At 56.3% G+C, this 18315-nt stretch overlaps 1 protein-coding gene and 1 long non-coding RNA gene across 5 annotated transcripts; one reads left to right on the forward strand and one right to left on the reverse strand.

The window, feature by feature from the left end:
* Positions 1-543: 543 nt before the first annotated feature.
* Positions 544-10789, reverse strand: LOC119564381 (transmembrane protein 229B). Of its 4 annotated transcripts, none has more exons than XM_037884563.2 (4): positions 10701-10789; positions 3038-3125; positions 2379-2649; positions 544-1919 (listed from the first exon to the last, which is right to left on the reverse strand). In XM_037884563.2, the coding sequence occupies exons 3-4, from the start codon at positions 2384-2386 to the stop codon at positions 1424-1426; spliced, it is 504 nt and encodes a 167-aa protein (XP_037740491.1). In that variant the 5' UTR covers positions 2387-2649; positions 3038-3125; positions 10701-10789; the 3' UTR covers positions 544-1423. The 4 variants fall into 4 exon arrangements, with proteins under 4 accessions (XP_037740491.1, XP_037740490.1, XP_037740494.1 ...); XM_037884562.2 differs by having other exon boundaries at positions 2379-2652; XM_037884566.2 differs by lacking the exon at positions 2379-2649.
* Positions 10790-10836: 47 nt separating this feature from the next.
* LOC119564373 lies at positions 10837-17715 on the forward strand. The gene is made up of 3 exons (XR_005223154.2): positions 10837-10924; positions 12998-13065; positions 14637-17715. It is a non-coding gene; the product is annotated as an uncharacterized LOC119564373 (long non-coding RNA).
* Positions 17716-18315: the final 600 nt, after the last annotated feature.

An 18315-nucleotide genomic window follows, 5' to 3' on the forward strand; every position in this document is an offset into this window, starting at 1 on the left:
CAACGGGCCCATCTAGCCCGGCGTCCCGTCCCCCTGCTCTGCGTCAGACCAACGGGCCCATCTAACCTGATCTTGGTGGGGTCTGTGCAGCGCCCGGCGCGACGGGGCCCTGATCTCGGTCAGGGTCTGTGCAGCGCCTGGCACAATGGAGGGCCCTTCTCCGTCAGGGCCCCCAGCTGCCACCATAATGGAACTAACCGATTGGGGCCCATCCCTGCTCCCCTTAGCTGGCTTCCCACCTCCCTGCCAACTTGGGCTGCCTTCAAAGGGTGTCATTTGTCTCTCTTATCCACCCAGCTCTTCCCAGCCCCAAATTCCTCCCGTGACTGGGTGGGTGGGAGCTGAACCTAGCTGCCACCACCGGTTTACCCTGCCGATCTGTTGCAGATCCTGTTTGGGAGCTCCGTACCCTGTCTGTGCGCTCTGTCCCGGGGCCTGATGCTGGTGCATGGTGGGGGGGCGGAGGAATTGGTTTTCAGGGTGGGGGCCAGGGGAAGGAGAAGATTGAGGAAGCGCGTTAATCACAGATTGGTCACTCGGCAATGATAGAGAAACAAAAGAACTTTTTAATGACACGCTGCATCCCCAGCACCTGAGTGAACAGAACTGTGGCCGATCCCTGAGTCGGGGGGCGGCTCTGGCCCCTGTCAGAGCCACGATCATGAGAAAAATCTAGCAGCAAAAGGGGACCCCCAGCTTCCAGCAGCAACACCTGAGAAGAGCAGCTGCCCCCACCCCCGGGGGGGCAAAGATTAATTATGCAAAGAGTCCTTTATGCAGCCCTGGGGGGAACAGAGACCCCCGCCCCTGAGATTTCCAACCCCTAAAGAGGGTCTTCCCACCTGGTGTGGAGCACAACCCTCCACCATGTCTGGGGGGATCGGGGGCGTGGCTGGAGTGCAGAGACCCATTCAGAGCAGCCCCGAGGTTGCTCTATCCCAGTGTTTCTCAACCCTTTTGATACCCGGGACCGGTTTGCTGCCTTCCTAAACTGCAGCAGGCGGATCTCAGGGATCGGTGCCGGTGCATGGACCAGCTGCGGAGAAACATAGCTGACCCCGGCCCAGAATGGGCGGGGAGAGCACCAACGGGGGCTAAAAGCTCCCTGCGCCCCATTCTGCCACCAAGCACAGGGATGGGGGGTGTGGGGCTGAGAACTGGGCCCAGGGTCCCTCCTGGCAGACCCGGGGAATCTCCCGGCATTGGCACTGGGGGAGGGACAGAATGCCAGGTGGGTTCCACGCAGCAGGAGTGGTCCGGGCAGCGGGAGGGTCTCGGGGTCGGGAAGCGAGCGAGGACGGGACGATCAGAGCTTCACCCCACCCCGCCGGGCCGCCCCCTCACCGGCTCTCGCGTCAGGCAGCTCCGGGAGCTGCAGCAGGACGGTCCAGGGAGGGGCGGCCGGCCCCAGCCTGCGTCGCGCTCAGGTGTCCTTGCGGGGTGCGACGGGGGCGGCCGGGGGGCTGGGCCCCTCCAGCCGCAGCCGCAGGGTGTTCCCGATGACCAGCTTCTCCAGCACCAGGGAGCCCAGGAACCAGAAGAGGGCGTACTCCAGCGTCACCAGCCCCATGAGGTGGTAGCGGAAATGGCTGTAGTCCCAGGGGCAGGCATCGAACCGGCGCAGGAGGTAGCCGGTGGCGAACTCCCACAGGTAGATCCAGAGGGTGTAACACAGGCAGCGGCTCAGCAGGGGGCAGCGGTCCCGCAGCAGCAGGTACATCCGCTCCAGCACCAGGCTGGACGTGCCGTAGATGAACAGGGCCCAGACGCTGGTGACGCCCGGGAACTTCCAGTCCCGCTCGGCCACGAAGGCCCAGGTGGCCGTGAACATCACCTCGCAGAAGTACCCGTGGATGGCGTAGATGTACCAGCGGGTCAGGGGGCTCAGGGGCTCGGCCCGGCCGCCCATGGCGCCGGATCTGTGGGGCAGGCAAATAAGAGGAGTGCTGCATAAGGGACGTCCCGTCGAGCGTATGGGCTGGAGGGGCTTGGATCCTAGGGAACCTACACAGAACCGGAGTACTCCAGAGACAGTGAGTGGGAGCTAGGAGTTAGAGCAGGGAGGGGGGAGGGGCGTTCAGGACTCCTGGGTTCCGTTCCCAGCTCTCGGGGGGAAGAGGGTCCTAATGGTTAGAGCAGAGGGCTTGAGAGCCAGGACTCCTGGGTTCTATCCCCAGCTCTGGGAGGGGCATGGGGTCTAGTGATTAGAGCAGGGGGGCTGGGAGTCAGGACTCCTGGGTTCTAATCTCCACTCCAGGAGGGGAGGGGGGTTCTGTTCCGGGTTGTAGGAAGGGAATAGGGTGGCTAGTGAGTGGGACGGGGTGTCAGCACTCCCAGCCCTGGCAAGGGAGTGGGGTCTAGTAGCTAGAGCCGATAACCTCATCATCTGGATTCCTAGGTCCAATTCTCAGCTCCGCCACTGACACCCTGGGCACGTCCCTTCCGTGCGCCCTGCCTTGGTTTCCCCAGCGGTAAAACGAGGGTGGCAGCACGGTGCTATCGTCGTGCTGAGCCTTGGTTAGCCGCCCTGGCAAAGCGCACTGGGTGGCTGGCGTTCGAGCCTGCCACTCTGCTTCCAGCCTCGCCTGACTTCCACGCCGCTCTTAGCTGGCCCGTTCGGCGGCAAGATTTGCCATGCGCAGTCTCAGGCTGCTAGCAAAAGTGGGGGGGAGAGGGGGAAGCAGTTGCAAGCAAAATACATTTGGCGCAAGAAAAGGGTTAAAGCAACACGCCAGCTTGACAGCTGTGCGGGCAGGGTCCCAGGGCTGTGCCCACCTCAGCAGGGGGTTAGTTGGGGCAGGGATGTGGGCGATGCTTCCTGGGGGTACCCAAGCTTGCAAGGCACTTCGCTACCCTCTGGCATCAGCAGGAGGAAGCTGAGGTCCGTCCCCGACAGCTACCAGTGTCTACACACAAGCGCTGCCTTCCGGCCTTGCTCTCCCTTTGCAGGTTCATCATCGTCAAACTCCAACATCCCCCCGCCGCTCCCAAGTCCTCCGGGCACCTCCCTAAATCGCCCAGCCCCTGGTCTACTCACCAAATTCCCAACTCTAAAGGCAGAGGACACCCGCAGCGTCCCCGTTCCGCCTTGGACCACGGCTCCGCTCCACCGGCACTTAGATTTGCTTGTCGAGAAAGCAAGGATCCGTTTATTCCCCAAGGAGCAGCGATTCAAAGGGCAGCCAGCAGAAAGGGAAACAAAAGGGGAAAACACAGAAAAAAATAAATCCATCACAAACACACATCCTAGACCCCACCTACCCTGTGATCTAGACATCAGCTGCCCCGAAGGGCTCATCCACACCTGGAACACTACAGCTATCCGCCGTGTAGACACAGCTGACGCCGACGCCAGAATTCTTAGCACTGTCTACACCAGGAGTTAGGTCGCCTTAACTAGATAGCTCGGGGGGTGTGTATGTATTTTTCACACCCATGAGGAGCGCAGCTGGCTTGATGTACTTTTCTCGTGTAGACCAGCCCATCCACACGTCCGCTGCGAGACCCAGACTCTGAATCCTTCCCTGGCGGAGGGCAAGGGGGCAGGGCGCTCGTTTCATGAATGGAGGATCACCGCCATGCGCGGCTTCGGCCATGCCCCCGCTCCTCCCCCTATGGGCTCTGGGGGGCAGAGAATAGCCACACACAGCGCGGTGTGCTCCGGCCAGGCCCCTGCTCCGCCCCAGCCACCGTGGCCCTTCTACCCCTTCCATACCAGCCTGGGGGGCTGCTGAGGGGCCCGTTCCCACCCCACCGCAGGGCCGAGGCGGGGTCTGAGTGTGAGCAGGAATCAGGCCCATTGACTTCAACCAAGGTCAGGGAGCCAGAGCGTCTCAGCAGCGAGAGAGAGCGGAGGAGCAAAAACGGGGTCTTCCCCCCTTCCCCTGTCCGCGAGGCACATCCCCAGCGGGGCTGGCCCTGGCACCACCATACACAATAACAAAACCTCCGGACGTGGCTTATTGTTTAACTGCCTGGAACCTGAACCCAACTCCAATTGTTTGTTCTGCCGGGCGGGTGGATCTGCCCAAGTGACCAGGTGACTCACGGTGCCCTGCATCCCCTAAATACACTGGATAAGCTGGTAATCTCGGGAGGCCCAGGGTGAGCCGAAAGCGACAATCTTTGCCCCCAGCAAAATCCTGAGCGGGTGTGTGTGTTTTAATTACCTCCCTGGCTAATCACCACCTGGAATTCTGTCAGGGCGTGTGCAACAGAGGCACAAAACGGGTATTTCCCTGGGAGCACTCAAAGGTCCACCCATCATTGTGGCATCCGGGCGCACGGTAATTTGCCTCATCCTAACTCCGGCAGTCACACAGTCAGTCGTGGCACAGCCTGGCCGGGCACAGCCCCCTGCCCCTTTGTGCCCCCTTCCGCCTGAGAGGTGGCAGGGGAAAAACCAGCTCCTCCAACAGGTGCCAAAGGAGCTCCTGGAGTTTAAAGGTCGGATCGGCGCGTCTGACTCCTGGGTTATCCCTTATTTGAAGCCATCAAAAGAAGGAAAAATCCACCACTGCCCTGGGGAGCTGGTTCCCTTGGTTAGTCCCCTGCAAGGTTAAAAAAAAAAATCGGGGCCTGGTTTCCAGTTTGAATTTGCCCAGCTTTAAACTTCTTATTCGGCCTTTCTCCTCTAGATTAAAGATCCCAGTAGTACCTGGTATCTTCTCTCTCCGAAGGTCTTAGACCAGTGGTTCTCCACCCATTTACCATTGCGGGCTGCAGATGCAGCTCTCTCTGTGTTATGTGGGCTGCATCCATACAATATATACACTGCCTTATGGCCCTGAGGATGGCCCATGGGCTGCAGCTGTGTGTTGATTCCAACCCTGATATTCTATGATTCCGTTCGCACCCAAATCAGTCTGATTTGGATCAGCAAGCACACGGGACCCATGTCCTAGGACCCTGCTGGGGATGGTGGGGGTCAGAGCCCAGGTCCTGCTTAGACGCGGATCCAAGCCCTTATTTTGTACTGTGGACACGAGCCGCAGCCCCGCAGCAGAAGGGCTGCATAGCGCCGTACGGACGCGTTACAACGGCCGTGAGATCCCGGGTCCAACGGCCGTAAACAACGCAGTGCGGATGCTCACAAGCGGGCTTGGAAAACACCAAGTCCACAAGCCCGGGTCCCACAGATCCAGGTTTACAGTGCCGTGTAGACAGACCTTGATGAGCTCTTTAATATATCCACGGCACGCAGCTCCGCATGGAAGCCGCAGGCGTGGGAGGCAGCTCCAGATTTTCCGCCTGTCTCCTTTGCCTTTTGGTAGGTCGGCCACAGCTCCTGCCCCTTCGCCCGGCACCCTGGCTTCCTGCATCTCCTTTGCAAGACCCAAATAAACATGCAGTTACCCCATAGCCGGGCTTCCACGGTCCAATCTAGGACTTTCCGGGCCGAGTTTAGCTGTAGCGTTAGGTGGAGCCAGACCTGTCTGGTTGCAAAGGCGGGCTAGCGGGAAGACCAGCGTATTCAAAAGATGCTGGGGATTTGGGGCGGGTTGGGCAGCAGTGTCAGAGTTTTTCACACCGCTGAGCGACGTCGTTAAGCCGACCTAATTTCTTAGCAGAGACCGGGCCTGAGTGTGGACTCGACACAAAGACGCACCGAAACAAGACAAGCCTGACCGATTAAACTTCGTAGTGCAGACAAAGGCTCTCGCTCCAAAAGGTCTTTTCTCCAGCCCTCAGATAACTTTTGTGGCTCTTTACCCTCGACAAGGCAGCAACATCCTTTTAGAAATGCACGCACCAGAACTGGACGCAGGGTTTCAGTATCGTTCTCAAGCAAAGCCGGAGACCCAGGTGAAAATCACTTCCTTGCTCTCAGCCGCTACTCCCCTGTGTATATATCTAAGGACCTAGTCCTATTTGTCCTGGGGTCACGCTGGGAGCTCACGTTGGCTTGTTCGTCCACTAGGAATCCGAAATACTATGCTGGAAAGCTGGCGGGGGGCAGGGGGTGTTAAATGAATCTTGGAGTCACAGCATCTTCCAAGCCGCTTTCCTCCCCAAAGGAGAAAGATTCCAGCATCCAAATGCTATCCTGCCTTCTTAAAATTCCCACCCCCTCTACAAAGGTCCAGTGACCATGCATTTCTTCTGCACATCACACCTTAAAGCCTTGCACGGCTTCACCACCCATCAGCTGCCATGCTCCGCTCCAGAGGTGGAAGCATTTTGTTGAATCATGAGGCTTGGCGTCCTGGGCCCTGGCAGAACAGCTTGTTCGTAAGTTCTCCCGTCACCCCGAAATCTTCCAAGCTTGATCTCCGTCTGCAGGGGAATATTCCATGTTTTCTTTTTGATCCAAATCCCACCGCTGAGTTACAGAAGAGCCAACATTTCACCCTGTCAGGTAAAAAATTCTCCAAATACTGTTTTTTCCCCCTGTAAAAGGCATCAATGAGAAGCTTGGTTTGGAGGCTGGGAGATGGAGGCCGGGGGGGAGGAGGGACGGGGGAGGAAGGTTTAAAGGGACAGTGGTGGTGTGGAAATAATTAATTCTATTACAGCAGTGTTTGGGGCTCTAATCAAAATCAGGGTCCCACCGTGCTACCTGCTGTACATATACACAGAACAAGAGACAGCCCTCGAGGAATGGCTAAATAAAAGCGGGATTATTCTCCCCATTTTACAGATGGGGAAACTGAGGCACCATACAGGACCAGAGGAAAGGGAGGCCAAAAGCGTGCATGGCCCCTTTAAGAAGCCCTCCCAGCATGCAGACTTCCTAGCTCTCTTTGTATTCTAGGCGGTAGGCAGGCTCTCTCCTTTCCATAGATTCACAGATTCCAAGGCCAGCCTGATCCCCTCCCTTCCTCCGCTTCCTTGTCCCGTTTCTCTAGCCCACTGCCAAGAGCAGGATGTACCTGGAGTGCACGCGGCCGTCTCGGCTCCAAGCGCTCATCGTGGAGCGCACAGGAAATAACTTGCCCAAGGCGTCGGGTTGGGACTAGAAACCAGAGCTTCCGAATCCTAGGCTAGTGACTCAGGCATGAAGCATCTTCCTCGCTGAGGCTCTCCAAAGCAGGCCGCGCTTTCCTTAAGCAGCTGGTAATGCCGGGCACCTGAGCTTTTGGGCAAACCCAGTTTTCAGAAGCACTGAGCACCCCCTTCCCACACACACTCCAGCAGCAGCTTGGCATCTCGGGACACCCACCGCCTGGCGGGCACCCAGAACTCAAGGCATTGCAATGTTAGCCCAGTGACCGGATTTCCCACTCCTTTGTAGCATCTTTCCACTTGTCATCACGGCCCAGGTCCCCATGGTGCCAGGCACTGTACATCACAGGACAAACGGACCAACAGTCCCTGCCCCAAGGAGCTGACAATCAGTCTTATTACTGGATACATCGTTTTAAACGGGAATTAAGCGGCTTCCAGTGGGGATTAATTAACGTGGGTGAGGCGCCAGGGAAACTTATGTGTCTGGGCACAAGGCAGCTTATCCTGGGAAAACTCAAGGGAGCAATTTTTAGATTAAAATTGGACTTTTTTCCCAAAAAGATCTGTCCTCGTTGAAACAGGAATTGCTTCGGGGAAGTACCCCAGCCTGGGTTATACCATAGGCTGGGCAGAATTCCATTTTTATTTCTTGTATAATTTCAGCAGATAACATTGGTGGCTATTTTAAAGCCTTTTTTCAATTGTTATCAATTTAAATGTTCACAGGTGTGGGAAATTACAGGGAGAGGAGATCAGACAACGGGGTGAGGGGCAGGAGGATGGTCCAACAGTGGCTATTAGCCAGGATGGGCAGGGACGGTGTCCCTCGCCTCTGTTTGCAAGAAGCCGGGAATGGGCGACAGGGGATGGATTACTAGGTGATGACCTGTTCTGTTCATTCCCTCTGGGGCACCTGGCGTTGGCCACTGTTGGAAGACAGGACGCTGGGCTAGATGGACCCTTGCTCTGACCCAGTGTGGCTGTTCTTATGGCAGGCAAGACTTATTTAATGACAGCAGAGGTTGAGATTCAAAAAGTTAAAAGCTTTACGTGCATTAAAACACCAGCTGTCAACATCACATGCCCCAAACACTCCGTTCTCACACAGCATTCTCTCTTTGCCACCCTGTCCATTTCGACTGTGAGTGCAAGAAATATTTTCTCATCGGTCTGGGCGTGTGCGGCGAAATCGACCTGCACTGATGTTTGCCAATAAAAAACGCGAATCCTTCCACACCTTGTTAGACACAAGGTCAGACCAGAGGATCACAGCCATCCCTTCTGGCCTCGGAAATTTGAAAATACCAGCCAGCCTGAATGAAAGGCTTAACATCTTTTTATGTTTCATTATGGGTGGGGCATGCAGAGAGGATCAAAATGCCCCCTTCCCATCTCACAGCTGCTATAGGGGGTAGTTAAGCCTGATCAAACCCATTCTCCTGATGGGGAAACCGAGGCACAGAACAGGAAAGGGACTTATAATGGCTCAGAGAGGCAGGCTGGAAATTGAGAGCGCGTCAGAGGAAAGGGCCTTTTGAAGGGCTGCAGGGGAGGGATATTAGGAATTGCACACGGTCTAGCAAAACGTCTGAGCCCTGCAGGAAACGTAACTCAAGGATCATTGATTTTGCTGTTCCCTGAGCAGGAAAAAGGGTGTTAAAGTAGGGTGACCAGATGTCCCGTTTTTAAAGGGACAGTCCCGTTTTTGGGGACTTTTGCTTATATAGGTGCCTATTACACCCCACCCCCTGCCCCGTTTTTCCACAGTTGCGATCTGGTCACCCTATGTTAAAGGAGAGAAATCACAGCACTGCAGGGTGCCTTCAGGAGAAGTCAAGCTGCTCCTATAGGATGGCTGGGTAGGAGAAGCCCAGGGCTCGGAGACAGGACTCCGGGGTTCCATTCCCACTTCTGGACAGGGAGAGCATCTACTATTAACAGCAAGAGGGGCCGGTGTCAGGACTACTGGGTTCTATCCCTAGCTTTACCTTGAACTCAGTATGTGGCTCTGGGGAAGTCATGTCACCTCTCTCTCTTTCTGCCTCAGTTTCCCCCTCTGTACATTACAAGTACTCCTTCCCCTCACCCCCTGCTGGTAGGCCAGACTTGTTAGCATCCGTTTAGCACTTTGGGGCTCCCTGATGGCAAGTGCTGGGAGGGCGGATTAACTCCAGCAGCTACACGGCCCTATGCTAGCAAGGAATTCAGGCACTTCTCTCCACTCCACCTGGACATGCCTCCGGCCCAGCCATGCGAGAGGGCAGGCTCCTGACAGCTCAGTTGTGCTGCTCCCATGTTGCTTTGCTGGGCGCGATGCCTCGGGGGCCTCCAACTCCCAGCCCGCGTCTCACAGCAGGGGCAAGGATGGCGCCCCATGCTAGATCCTGCCTCTGGGCGAGAGGGAAGCTCCGTCCTTCAGAGCCCTTTCAGCGCTTGTCTCCTCTGCTGAGACAGCTGTGGAGGGGCCGGGTGGTGCCCACGCAGCAGGGGGTCAGGACTCTCGGAGCTGGACGGAGAGCCCTCCAATTCATCGCATGAGGAGCCATGGAAACAGCTGTCAGTCTGGGGCTGGGATGGAAGCTGGCCCGCTCTAGAGGGGAAAGGCCCCATCCCTCATTAGCCAGCCAGTCCTCTGCTCCAGGGTTGGGTCAGAGCCGACAGCCTCTGGAGGGGAAAGGCCCCATGTCTTCTTCTGATCCCAGCCCAGACGAGCTCGGCTGGCTGGCTCGGAGAGTGGGGGAAGGTGCGGGGTGGCAAGGGATACCAAGGCCAGAATTTCTTAGGGCATGGGCACAGGAGAGGTGCCCAGAGAAAGTCCAGCCACCAGACTCAGACCCATGAGCAAGGAACTGACACTTTGGAAGCAAGAGAAGGAAGAGATCCCACCACTCGTCCTTCACATTCAGGTGTGTGCTGTAACGTCACCACCAGCGCCAGCCCCACTTGAGTTGTTTGTCTGGCAGAGGGGAGGGTTGGGCCCAGGTAAAAGCCAACCAAGTCTCCCCTTCTGCCCCGCCTTGCGTTCTCTGGCTCTCAAGACTTTTCTCTAGCGGCCTCTGATTCCGGCTACCTCAGTTTTGAGGGGGCGCTGAGCAGCCACCCCCTCCAGTGGGTGTCCTTGAGGGCTCAGTGCCCAAGATGGGCAGCCCGAATCATCGACCCGCTCTGGGAAGCTTTGGCCCAAAGGAGCATCCAAGCCGGGGAGTGGATTTTCCCTTCTAACGTCCCTTTTCTCGGGGGGACCTCGCAGCACTTGGCAAAGAGCAGTTCGCATCGCAGATGCCCACCGAGGAGGGCAGCATGAGCAGATTTACAGATAGGGAAACTGAGGCACAAAAGGGGTATTTCACTGGGAGCACTCAAAGGTCCACCCATCATTGTGGCATCCGGGCACATGGTAATTTGCCTCATCCTAACTCCGGCGGTCACACAGTCACTCGTGGCACAGCCCCCTGCCTCTTTGTGCCCCCTTCCGCATGGCCGGGCACAGCCCCCTGCCCCGTTGTGCCCCCTTCCGCCTGGCCGGGCACAGCCCCCTGCTCCGTTGTGCCCCCTTCCGCCTGGCCGGGCACAGCCCCCTGCCCCTTTGTGCCCCCTTCCACCTGGCTGGGCACAGCCCCCTGCCCCTTTGTGCCCCCTTCCGCCTGGCCGGGCACAGCCCCCTGCCCCGTTGTGCCCCCTTCCGCCTGGCCGGGCACAGCCCCCTGCCCCGTTGTGCCCCCTTCCGCCTGGCGGGGCACAGCCCTGCTCACCGTGCCTGGTGCCTGGCTGGCGCGCGGTGGGGTCCGGCTCAGCTCCCTGCCGCTCACCTGCCAGCACGCGCTTGCCGCTTTAAGAGACTCCACACCGGCCGGCTCGACGTCATCGCTAAGCCCCGCCCAGGGCCTCCCCGCTCCCCGCCTCCGCCGCCATCTTGGGAGAGGCAAGTGGGGCAGCCCTGAGCGCAGAGGCCCTTGGCTCGGCGGGGAGCGGGAGTGTATGTGCGCGCACGCGCGCGTGCTGGGTCTGCGCCTGCGCCCCGTCTGTCTGCTCGGCCCCCCCTTCTCTGTCTTCTCGTCCCCTCTTTTCAGCCCCCCCTTCTCTGTCCCCCCTTTGTCAGCCCCCCTTTCTCTGTCTGTCTGCTCAGCCCCCCTTTCTCTGTCCCCCCTTTGTCAGCTCCCCTTTCTCTGTCTGCTCAGCCCCCCTTCTCTGTCCCCCCTTTGTCAGCCCACCTTTCTCTGTCTGTCTGCTCAGCCCCCCTTTGTCAGCCCCCTTTTCTCTGTCTGTCTGCTCAGCCCCCCTTTCTCTGTCCCCCCTTTGTCAGCCCCCCTTTCTCTGTCTGTCTGCTCAGCCCCCTTCTCTGTCCCCCCTTTGTCAGCCCCCCTTTCTCTGTCTGCTCAGCCCCCCTTTGTCAGCCCCCTTTTCTCTGTCTGTCTGCTCAGCCCCCCTTTCTCTGTCCCCCCTTTGTCAGCTCCCCTTTCTCTGTCTGTCTGCTCAGCCCCCTTCTCTGTCCCCCCTTTGTCAGCCCCCCTTTCTCTGTCTGTCTGCTCAGCCCCCTTCTCTGTCCCCCCTTTGTCAGCCCCCCTTTCTCTGTCTGTCTGCTCAGCCCCCCTTTGTCAGCCCCCTTTTCTCTGTCTGTCTGCTCAGCCCCCCTTTCTCTGTCCCCCCTTTGTCAGCCCCCCTTTCTCTGTCTGTCTGCTCAGCCCCCCTTTGTCAGCCCCCTTTTCTCTGTCTGTCTGCTCAGCCCCCCTTTCTCTGTCCCCCCTTTGTCAGCCCCCCTTTCTCTGTCTGTCTGCTCAGCCCCCCCTTCTCTGTCCCCCCTTTGTCAGCCCCCCTTTCTCTGTCCCCCCTTTGTCAGCCCCCCTTTCTCTGTCCGTCTGCTCAGCCCCCCCTTCTCTGTCCCCCCTTTGTCAGCCCCCCTTCTCTGTCTGTCTGCTCAGCCCCCCTTCTCTATCCCCCCTTTGTCAGACCCCTTTGTCTGTCTGCTCAGCCCCCCTTCTCTGTCCCCCCTTTGTCAGCCCCCCTTTCTCTGTCCGTCTGCTCAGCCCCCCTTCTCTATCCCCCCTTTGTCAGCCCCCCTTTCTCTGTCTGCTCAGCCCCCCTTCTCTGTCCCCCCTTTGTCAGCCCCCCTTTGTCTGCCTGTCTGCTCAGCCCCCTTCTCTGTCCCCCCTTTGTCAGCCCCCGTTTCTCTGTCCGTCTGCTCAGCCCCCCTTCTCTATCCCCCCTTTGTCAGCCCCCCTTTCTCTGTCTGTCTGCTCAGCCCCCTTCTCTGTCCCCCCTTTGTCAGCCCCCCTTTCTCTGTCTGTCTGCTCAGCCCCCTTCTCTGTCCCCCCTTTGTCAGCCCCCCTTTCTCTGTCCGTCTGCTCAGCCCCCCTTCTCTATCCCCCCTTTGTCAGACCCCCTTTCTCTGCCTGTCTGCTCAGCCCCCCTTCTCTGTCCTCCCTTTGTCAGCCCCCCTTTCTCTGTCCGTCTGCTCAGCCCCCCTTCTCTATCCCCCCTTTGTCAGCCCCCCTTTCTCTGTCCCCCCTTTGTCAGACCCCTTTCTCTGTCTGTCTGCTCAGCCCCCCTTCTCTGTCCCCCCTTTGTCAGCCCCCCTTTCTTTGTCTGTCTGCTCAGCCCCCCTTCTCTGTTCCCCCTTTCTCTGTCTGTCTTTTCCCCATTCTCTGTCCCCCTTTCTCAGCCCCCCTTTCTCTGTGTCTTCTCTGCCCCCCTTTCTCAGCCCCCCCTTTCTCTGTCCCCCTTTCTTTCTTTCTCACCCCTTTTACTTTCTTTCTTTCTTTCTTTCTTTCTTTCTTTCTTTCTTTCTTATTGCCATAATTCATAACAACATACATCTTGGCCGGGGTATTAAACCTCCTGCTTTAGGGCTTGAAAACCAGATTTTAGAGTCAAGACCGAGCCCTTCATGGGGGTGGGGGGTCCAATTATCCCCTGTCTGCTCCTGCAGGGTCCTTGCCTCTTCGTCTGTTGCATCTGGGGGCTGGGAGACGTCAGAGACGGGATACCGGGCTAGATGGGCCTGGGCGCTGCTCCCGTGTTCACGCCAAGGCAACATTCCCGCCCTCTCTAGATTTCTCGCCCCTTTGTTGTCACCGCAGAGATCGGTTGAGAGCTCTTGCGTGCGGAGCCGGCCCCAGGGTGAGTGGGGGCAGTTTGCCGGGGGGTAGGAAAGGGCCCTTAGGTTTCATTCTGCAGGAAATACAGTCTGGAGAGAGAGCGTTCCAGGGGCTTCCCAAGGAAGCAGCTGGGGCGCTCACTCCACGCCCGACGGCCGCACGCTGCGTTCCAGCCTTGTGCTGCTCGCAGACGCAGATAACATCTGCAGCCATAGGCCGGGCTGGCCAAATTGACCTTCCGGGGTGACCCACATGGACAGCACCCTCCCTATGGCGCTCTGTCCCCCTCTAGTGGCCACAGACAGCCTGCTACAGCCCTGGCTGCCGAGTTGGGTCCTCCGGATTCCCTATTAATCGTGTTTATCACGGTAATGCCTAAGGACCAGCCAATAGCGGGGCCCCGTTGTGGTAGGCGCTGTGCATTTTCATTGCTCTTAGGTGTATTACGGTAGCACCTAGAAGCCCTGCGCATAGACTAGGCCCCAATTTGTGCTAGGTGCTGTACATTTTTATTGCTCTTGGGTGAATTACGGTAGCAGCTAGGCCCCCCATTCATGCACCAGGCGCTGTACGCACAGGGTAGCAGATGGTCCTTCCCCTGTATGGTCCAAATAGACCAGACGCACCCAGAAAGGGGAAGGGGGCAAACATGCCATCAGAGAGACCAACAGGAGGGCAGCAAACGGCATGTTAGTGCCAGGATCGTTTCTTGGTTGGGTGGAGTTCTGAGGGGATCAGCAACAGGGAAGGAAAAGGGGGAGAGGCTCAGAGGGGGAAAGGAAGGAGGTGGGGCAAGTAGCACAGGGCAGAGAGAGTCCGATCCAAACTGCCGGGAACTCTCCGAAATTTCAGATGTGCAGAGATCCCGGCGTTGGGCGGGAGACTTAGTGTCAGGAACCAGGGCCTGCAGCAGAGCCGGGCTACCTAATAAACGCAGCTAGCCGGCAGTGGCCGCCTGGTTGGCTACCCCACCTGCCTGGTGGGAATCTTACAACCCAGCCTCAGCCGTTCAGTGGCTGCTCCAACATTTGCTCCTGGTCTTCCCCAGGTCACCCGGTCCTGACCCTCCGATTCCTGACTGTGGCTCTGACTCCAGTCCTGACCCTGGGCTCCCATTTCTGGCTACTGGCTCCTGCTTCAACTGCTGGGCATGACTGCCCACTACCCAGTCCCTGAGATTCTGGCCGGCTCCTCTCTGCAGCCCAGAACTCACCTGAGTTCCAGCACCCCCAGAGTGTGTGTGGGGTCTCCCCTGCATGGGTCTGGCTCTGGGGGGCTGCTGGGTGGCCCGGGTTGGGTCCTGTTTTACCCCCTCCCTCCCAGTGTGGCAGCTGCATTGGCTGCTTCTGCCTCATCCCCACTGCTGACAGCTTACACAGGGCAGCGGCTTTATACATGCACCAGTGCTAGTGTTTTAAACCCGCTTGGCATGGCTGTAAAGAACGCCAGGCAGGGGAGAGCTGTGACCACTCAGGATGGGGCTATTCACTGGTGGAGCACGGATGGGGTCCCCTGGGTCCATTTGCCAGCAGCATCCCTTCCTAAGGTCACAGAGATGCATGAGATGCCACCTCTGCTGTGTCTCTCCTTTAGCTGTGATGCCGTACAGAAGTGTTGGCCGGAGTGGATGGAGGGTCAATATTCGGGGCCTTGCTGGACTGTTTCCCATGGAAGGAGGATCTGAAGATATGAGTCAGGTCTATTCTGTGCTGCAAGCCTGTTTATTTACAAGGGACGCACGCTTGGTCCTGCTTCCTTGAATGCAGAAGGAACAGACAACAGCAGGCAGTTTCCTCATTCCCAGTTTCCACGCCTGCCTCTCCAGCTTGTCCTGTGCCCCAAGGAGCTCTCTTCCCTCTTGGACGATGCTCACTACGGTTTATCTTGCCGGCTACTGGCTCACATGCAGCTGCAACCAATCAACCCCCCTCTCCCCATCCCTTGTTTTTGCATTCAGTCTCAGGGAAACCCCTATGCCCACATGGAATAGCTCCACTTATCTTTGCCATGCAGCCAATTGCTTTGGGCGGTGGCTTCTCTAATTTCTGGCTATCTCACTCCATAAAGGGGCTTAATTGCTCCTTCCATTTATCCTGAAAGAAGCATGGTTAATGTGCCCATCAGCTTGAACTATTGTCTGTGATTGTCTGTAGATCAAAGTCCCCCTTTTATGGAAGCCATTCAGACCTTTCAGCATAACAGAAGTTCCCCTGGGGGATCCAGGAGAAGAACTCAGGTGAAGTATGGGATACCAGGAAAGGAATTGTGGGAGTTTGTGAATCTGACCCCTCCAAGTCCCAGAATTCCAGTAAGGATCCCACAGAGTTGTGTGAGAGAAACCCCAGAACGTACTGAGTAGCCTGGTGGCAGAATGTTGCACCCTGGGAGATCTGTGCAGTTATTTTGGAATAGCGCAGAGCTGTGTGGCTGCAATGACTCACAAGGGAAGTCGCCGAAGCTTGGCTTAACCAAAGTAGAGAGGACACACTGTTTCGGGAGCGTTATACCGGTATAATCACAGCAGAAAAACCTAGAGTGGAAAAACTTTCCCTTGCAGATAAGCCCTCAGCCCCATGTGCAGTCCGTGTGCCAGTGATATTTCCAGTTGGAACAGCAGACGGTAACACGCTGTCTTGCTGGAGAAGCAGTTTAAACTTTTCCTCTGAGCTGAAAGCGTCTGACATGGTAAGATCCTCTAAGCAAAGGGGCCCTAAGGAAAGAGTCCAGTAGATGGAGACATCTGCTCAGCGTGCAAAGCCAAAAAGGTTAGAAAACAGCAGGCACTGATTAGAATTTTCCCCAGCATCTGGGGTCTCTCTGCTTGGTGGCTGGGCTTACTATGTACTTCTCCTGCTGCTGTGCCGAGAGCCCAGCTGCTAAGGTGGGGTTAGCTGAGGCCCCAGTAGCAGTGGGTCACAGAGTCAACACCCCATTGAGATGCAAGGTGCAGTTTACTCCTCTCAGAACAAGGGGCTCAGGCTCTCTGCAGACTCAGGCAGTGTCGCTGAGTCAATTACACAGTCACGTTTTCAAGCTTTTCTTTGCAGACATAAGGGCTACAAACTAACAACAACAACAAAAAAGCTGAAATTCTGATGTCACAGGCAGAGCTGGATGGGAAACAGTGTTTCCATCCTGGAAAAGTTTTCAAGATATCAAAAGACAACATTTCCATCCCAAACTGGCCCGAAAAATCAGACCCTCAAATTTTCACCAGCCAAAAAAATCTGAAATAAAAGCTCAGGGTGAGTCAAGCAAAACACTCCGTTGAGATGAGCGAGCAACAGTTTGTTTCAATTGTGACCATTTAAAAAAAAAAAAAAGACCACACGGGGCTTAAAGTTTGAAGCAAAAAACCATTCTGAAACCGGATGTTTCCTTTGGAGAAATCGCAAAACAAAAGTTTTTGACAATTTTGCAACTTTGTTTTTGTTCAGAAAAAAATGGAGGGGGGGGGGTTGAAAAATTTATGAAAACCGAAACTTTGCTGTGAAAAGCTTCAGTTTGGCCAAATCAGCATTTTCAGAGGGGAAAAAAAATTCAACACCAAATTCTCCACCACCTGTAGTCATGGGAGCCAGGTGCCTTAGCCCAGCCCTGCGTTCAATTCTAAGATGAAATTCCCCCCTGTATAGAAGACCAGGGGCAGGAAGTCAGACCCTCTGCTATTGTATCTTTCCCCGCTAGAGGGCCTAATAGACCCGCTGTCCGCAAAAAGCCTAGAGACTTTTCCAGGGGCTGCATGTTTCGCTGAGTTTCTTGGGGGGCAGGGGGGAACTAATCTAAAAATAGATTTACACACACACACCCCACGCATCTCCTGCGGCCCAAGTGGTGTGAAAATTCACATCAGACACATACACACAACACCACCTACACACAGAGAGCATCTAGCCTATACATATGCCAAAAACACACACACAGCGTCTAGCTTATACATACACCAAAGACGGACACACACACACACACACACACAGAGCGCATCGAGAGTATATATTCATCAGACTCATACACACAGCACCATTTGTAAACACACACATACACACACACACACACACACTGTCTACGGCCTAGGCTATACATTCACCAGACACATACACACCACCTACAAACACACACTCACACAGCATGTAGGTTGTACACACACCCCTCCCCGTTAAATTCACATGTAGAGCCCATGTATCCCGCATACCAACAACATTCACATGCCTCCTGCAGTGGATAGAGCTTCTCAGCCCAGGCTCATCAGCGTAGTATCTGCGTCCCCCGCAGCCCTGCATTAGGCGACGTGACTGACACCTGTTACGTGCAGTTCATTTTCTCCCTCGTCTTCTCCTCAGTGGCCATATACGCTATATAGCGTAAACACACACACACCAGACACCCCTTGACGCACAAACACACACAGCTGGTCTCAATTTCTCCGGCAGGGAGCAACGGGTACACCTCCCCACCATATTACCTAGCCCCCCCAACACATATGTGCACGCTCTATTCACCCAGCACACTCACACAGCAGGGGGACACACATGCACTCACTGTATACCCTAGACACGAGCACACACCATTTACCCTACCCAGATGCCCCCTCCAAAGGTATCCGCCACACACACAACCACAACACCTCTCCCTGTGCACTGGGCAGTACACATACACCCACCCACCCACCACACGCACACACCCTGTCCCTGCCTCTCGCCTGAGCCCTTATGGTATTTGCTGTGGCGGCTTTTCCTGCCACCTGCAGTGTTCGTTCTGAAGGACTGGGGGCCTCAGATCATTAAGATGGAACAACTGGGCCGAATTCAGGCTCGGTTCATTTTTTCCCTTGTTTAGCGGAGGCGTCATGGAGGAGACTCCAGGAGAATAAGAGTGTGCTCAGTCTGCGTGAGTGTAAGGGGAAAGCCAGGGGCCGTTGGGAGGGAAAGAAAGAAAGAAAGAAAGTTAGTTAGTTTAGTTACTGGAGTCACTCTAGAGTCACACTGGTGTGTACATGGGATCGAACTCAAAGTCACTGGAGTGATTCCGGATTTGATGCCCATGTGTAAGTGGGCTCTTCCATCTAGTGGAGAGAGGCCGAACACGAACCAATGGGTGGAACGAACCCAGACACACTCCAGTTGGACATAAGGCCTGAATGTTTAATGGTGAGGGTGATTAAACCAGCAGAACCAACTTCCAAGGGAAGCAGTTCATCCGCCTTCTCTTGAGATCTTCTAGGAAGATCTTCTAGGAAGGCAGCCAGTCTCCACCCGAAGAGAAAGGATCATAG

The sequence above is a fragment of the Chelonia mydas genome, chromosome 23 (genome assembly GCF_015237465.2).
Source record: "Chelonia mydas isolate rCheMyd1 chromosome 23, rCheMyd1.pri.v2, whole genome shotgun sequence".
Classification (NCBI taxonomy): Eukaryota; Metazoa; Chordata; order Testudines; family Cheloniidae; genus Chelonia; species Chelonia mydas.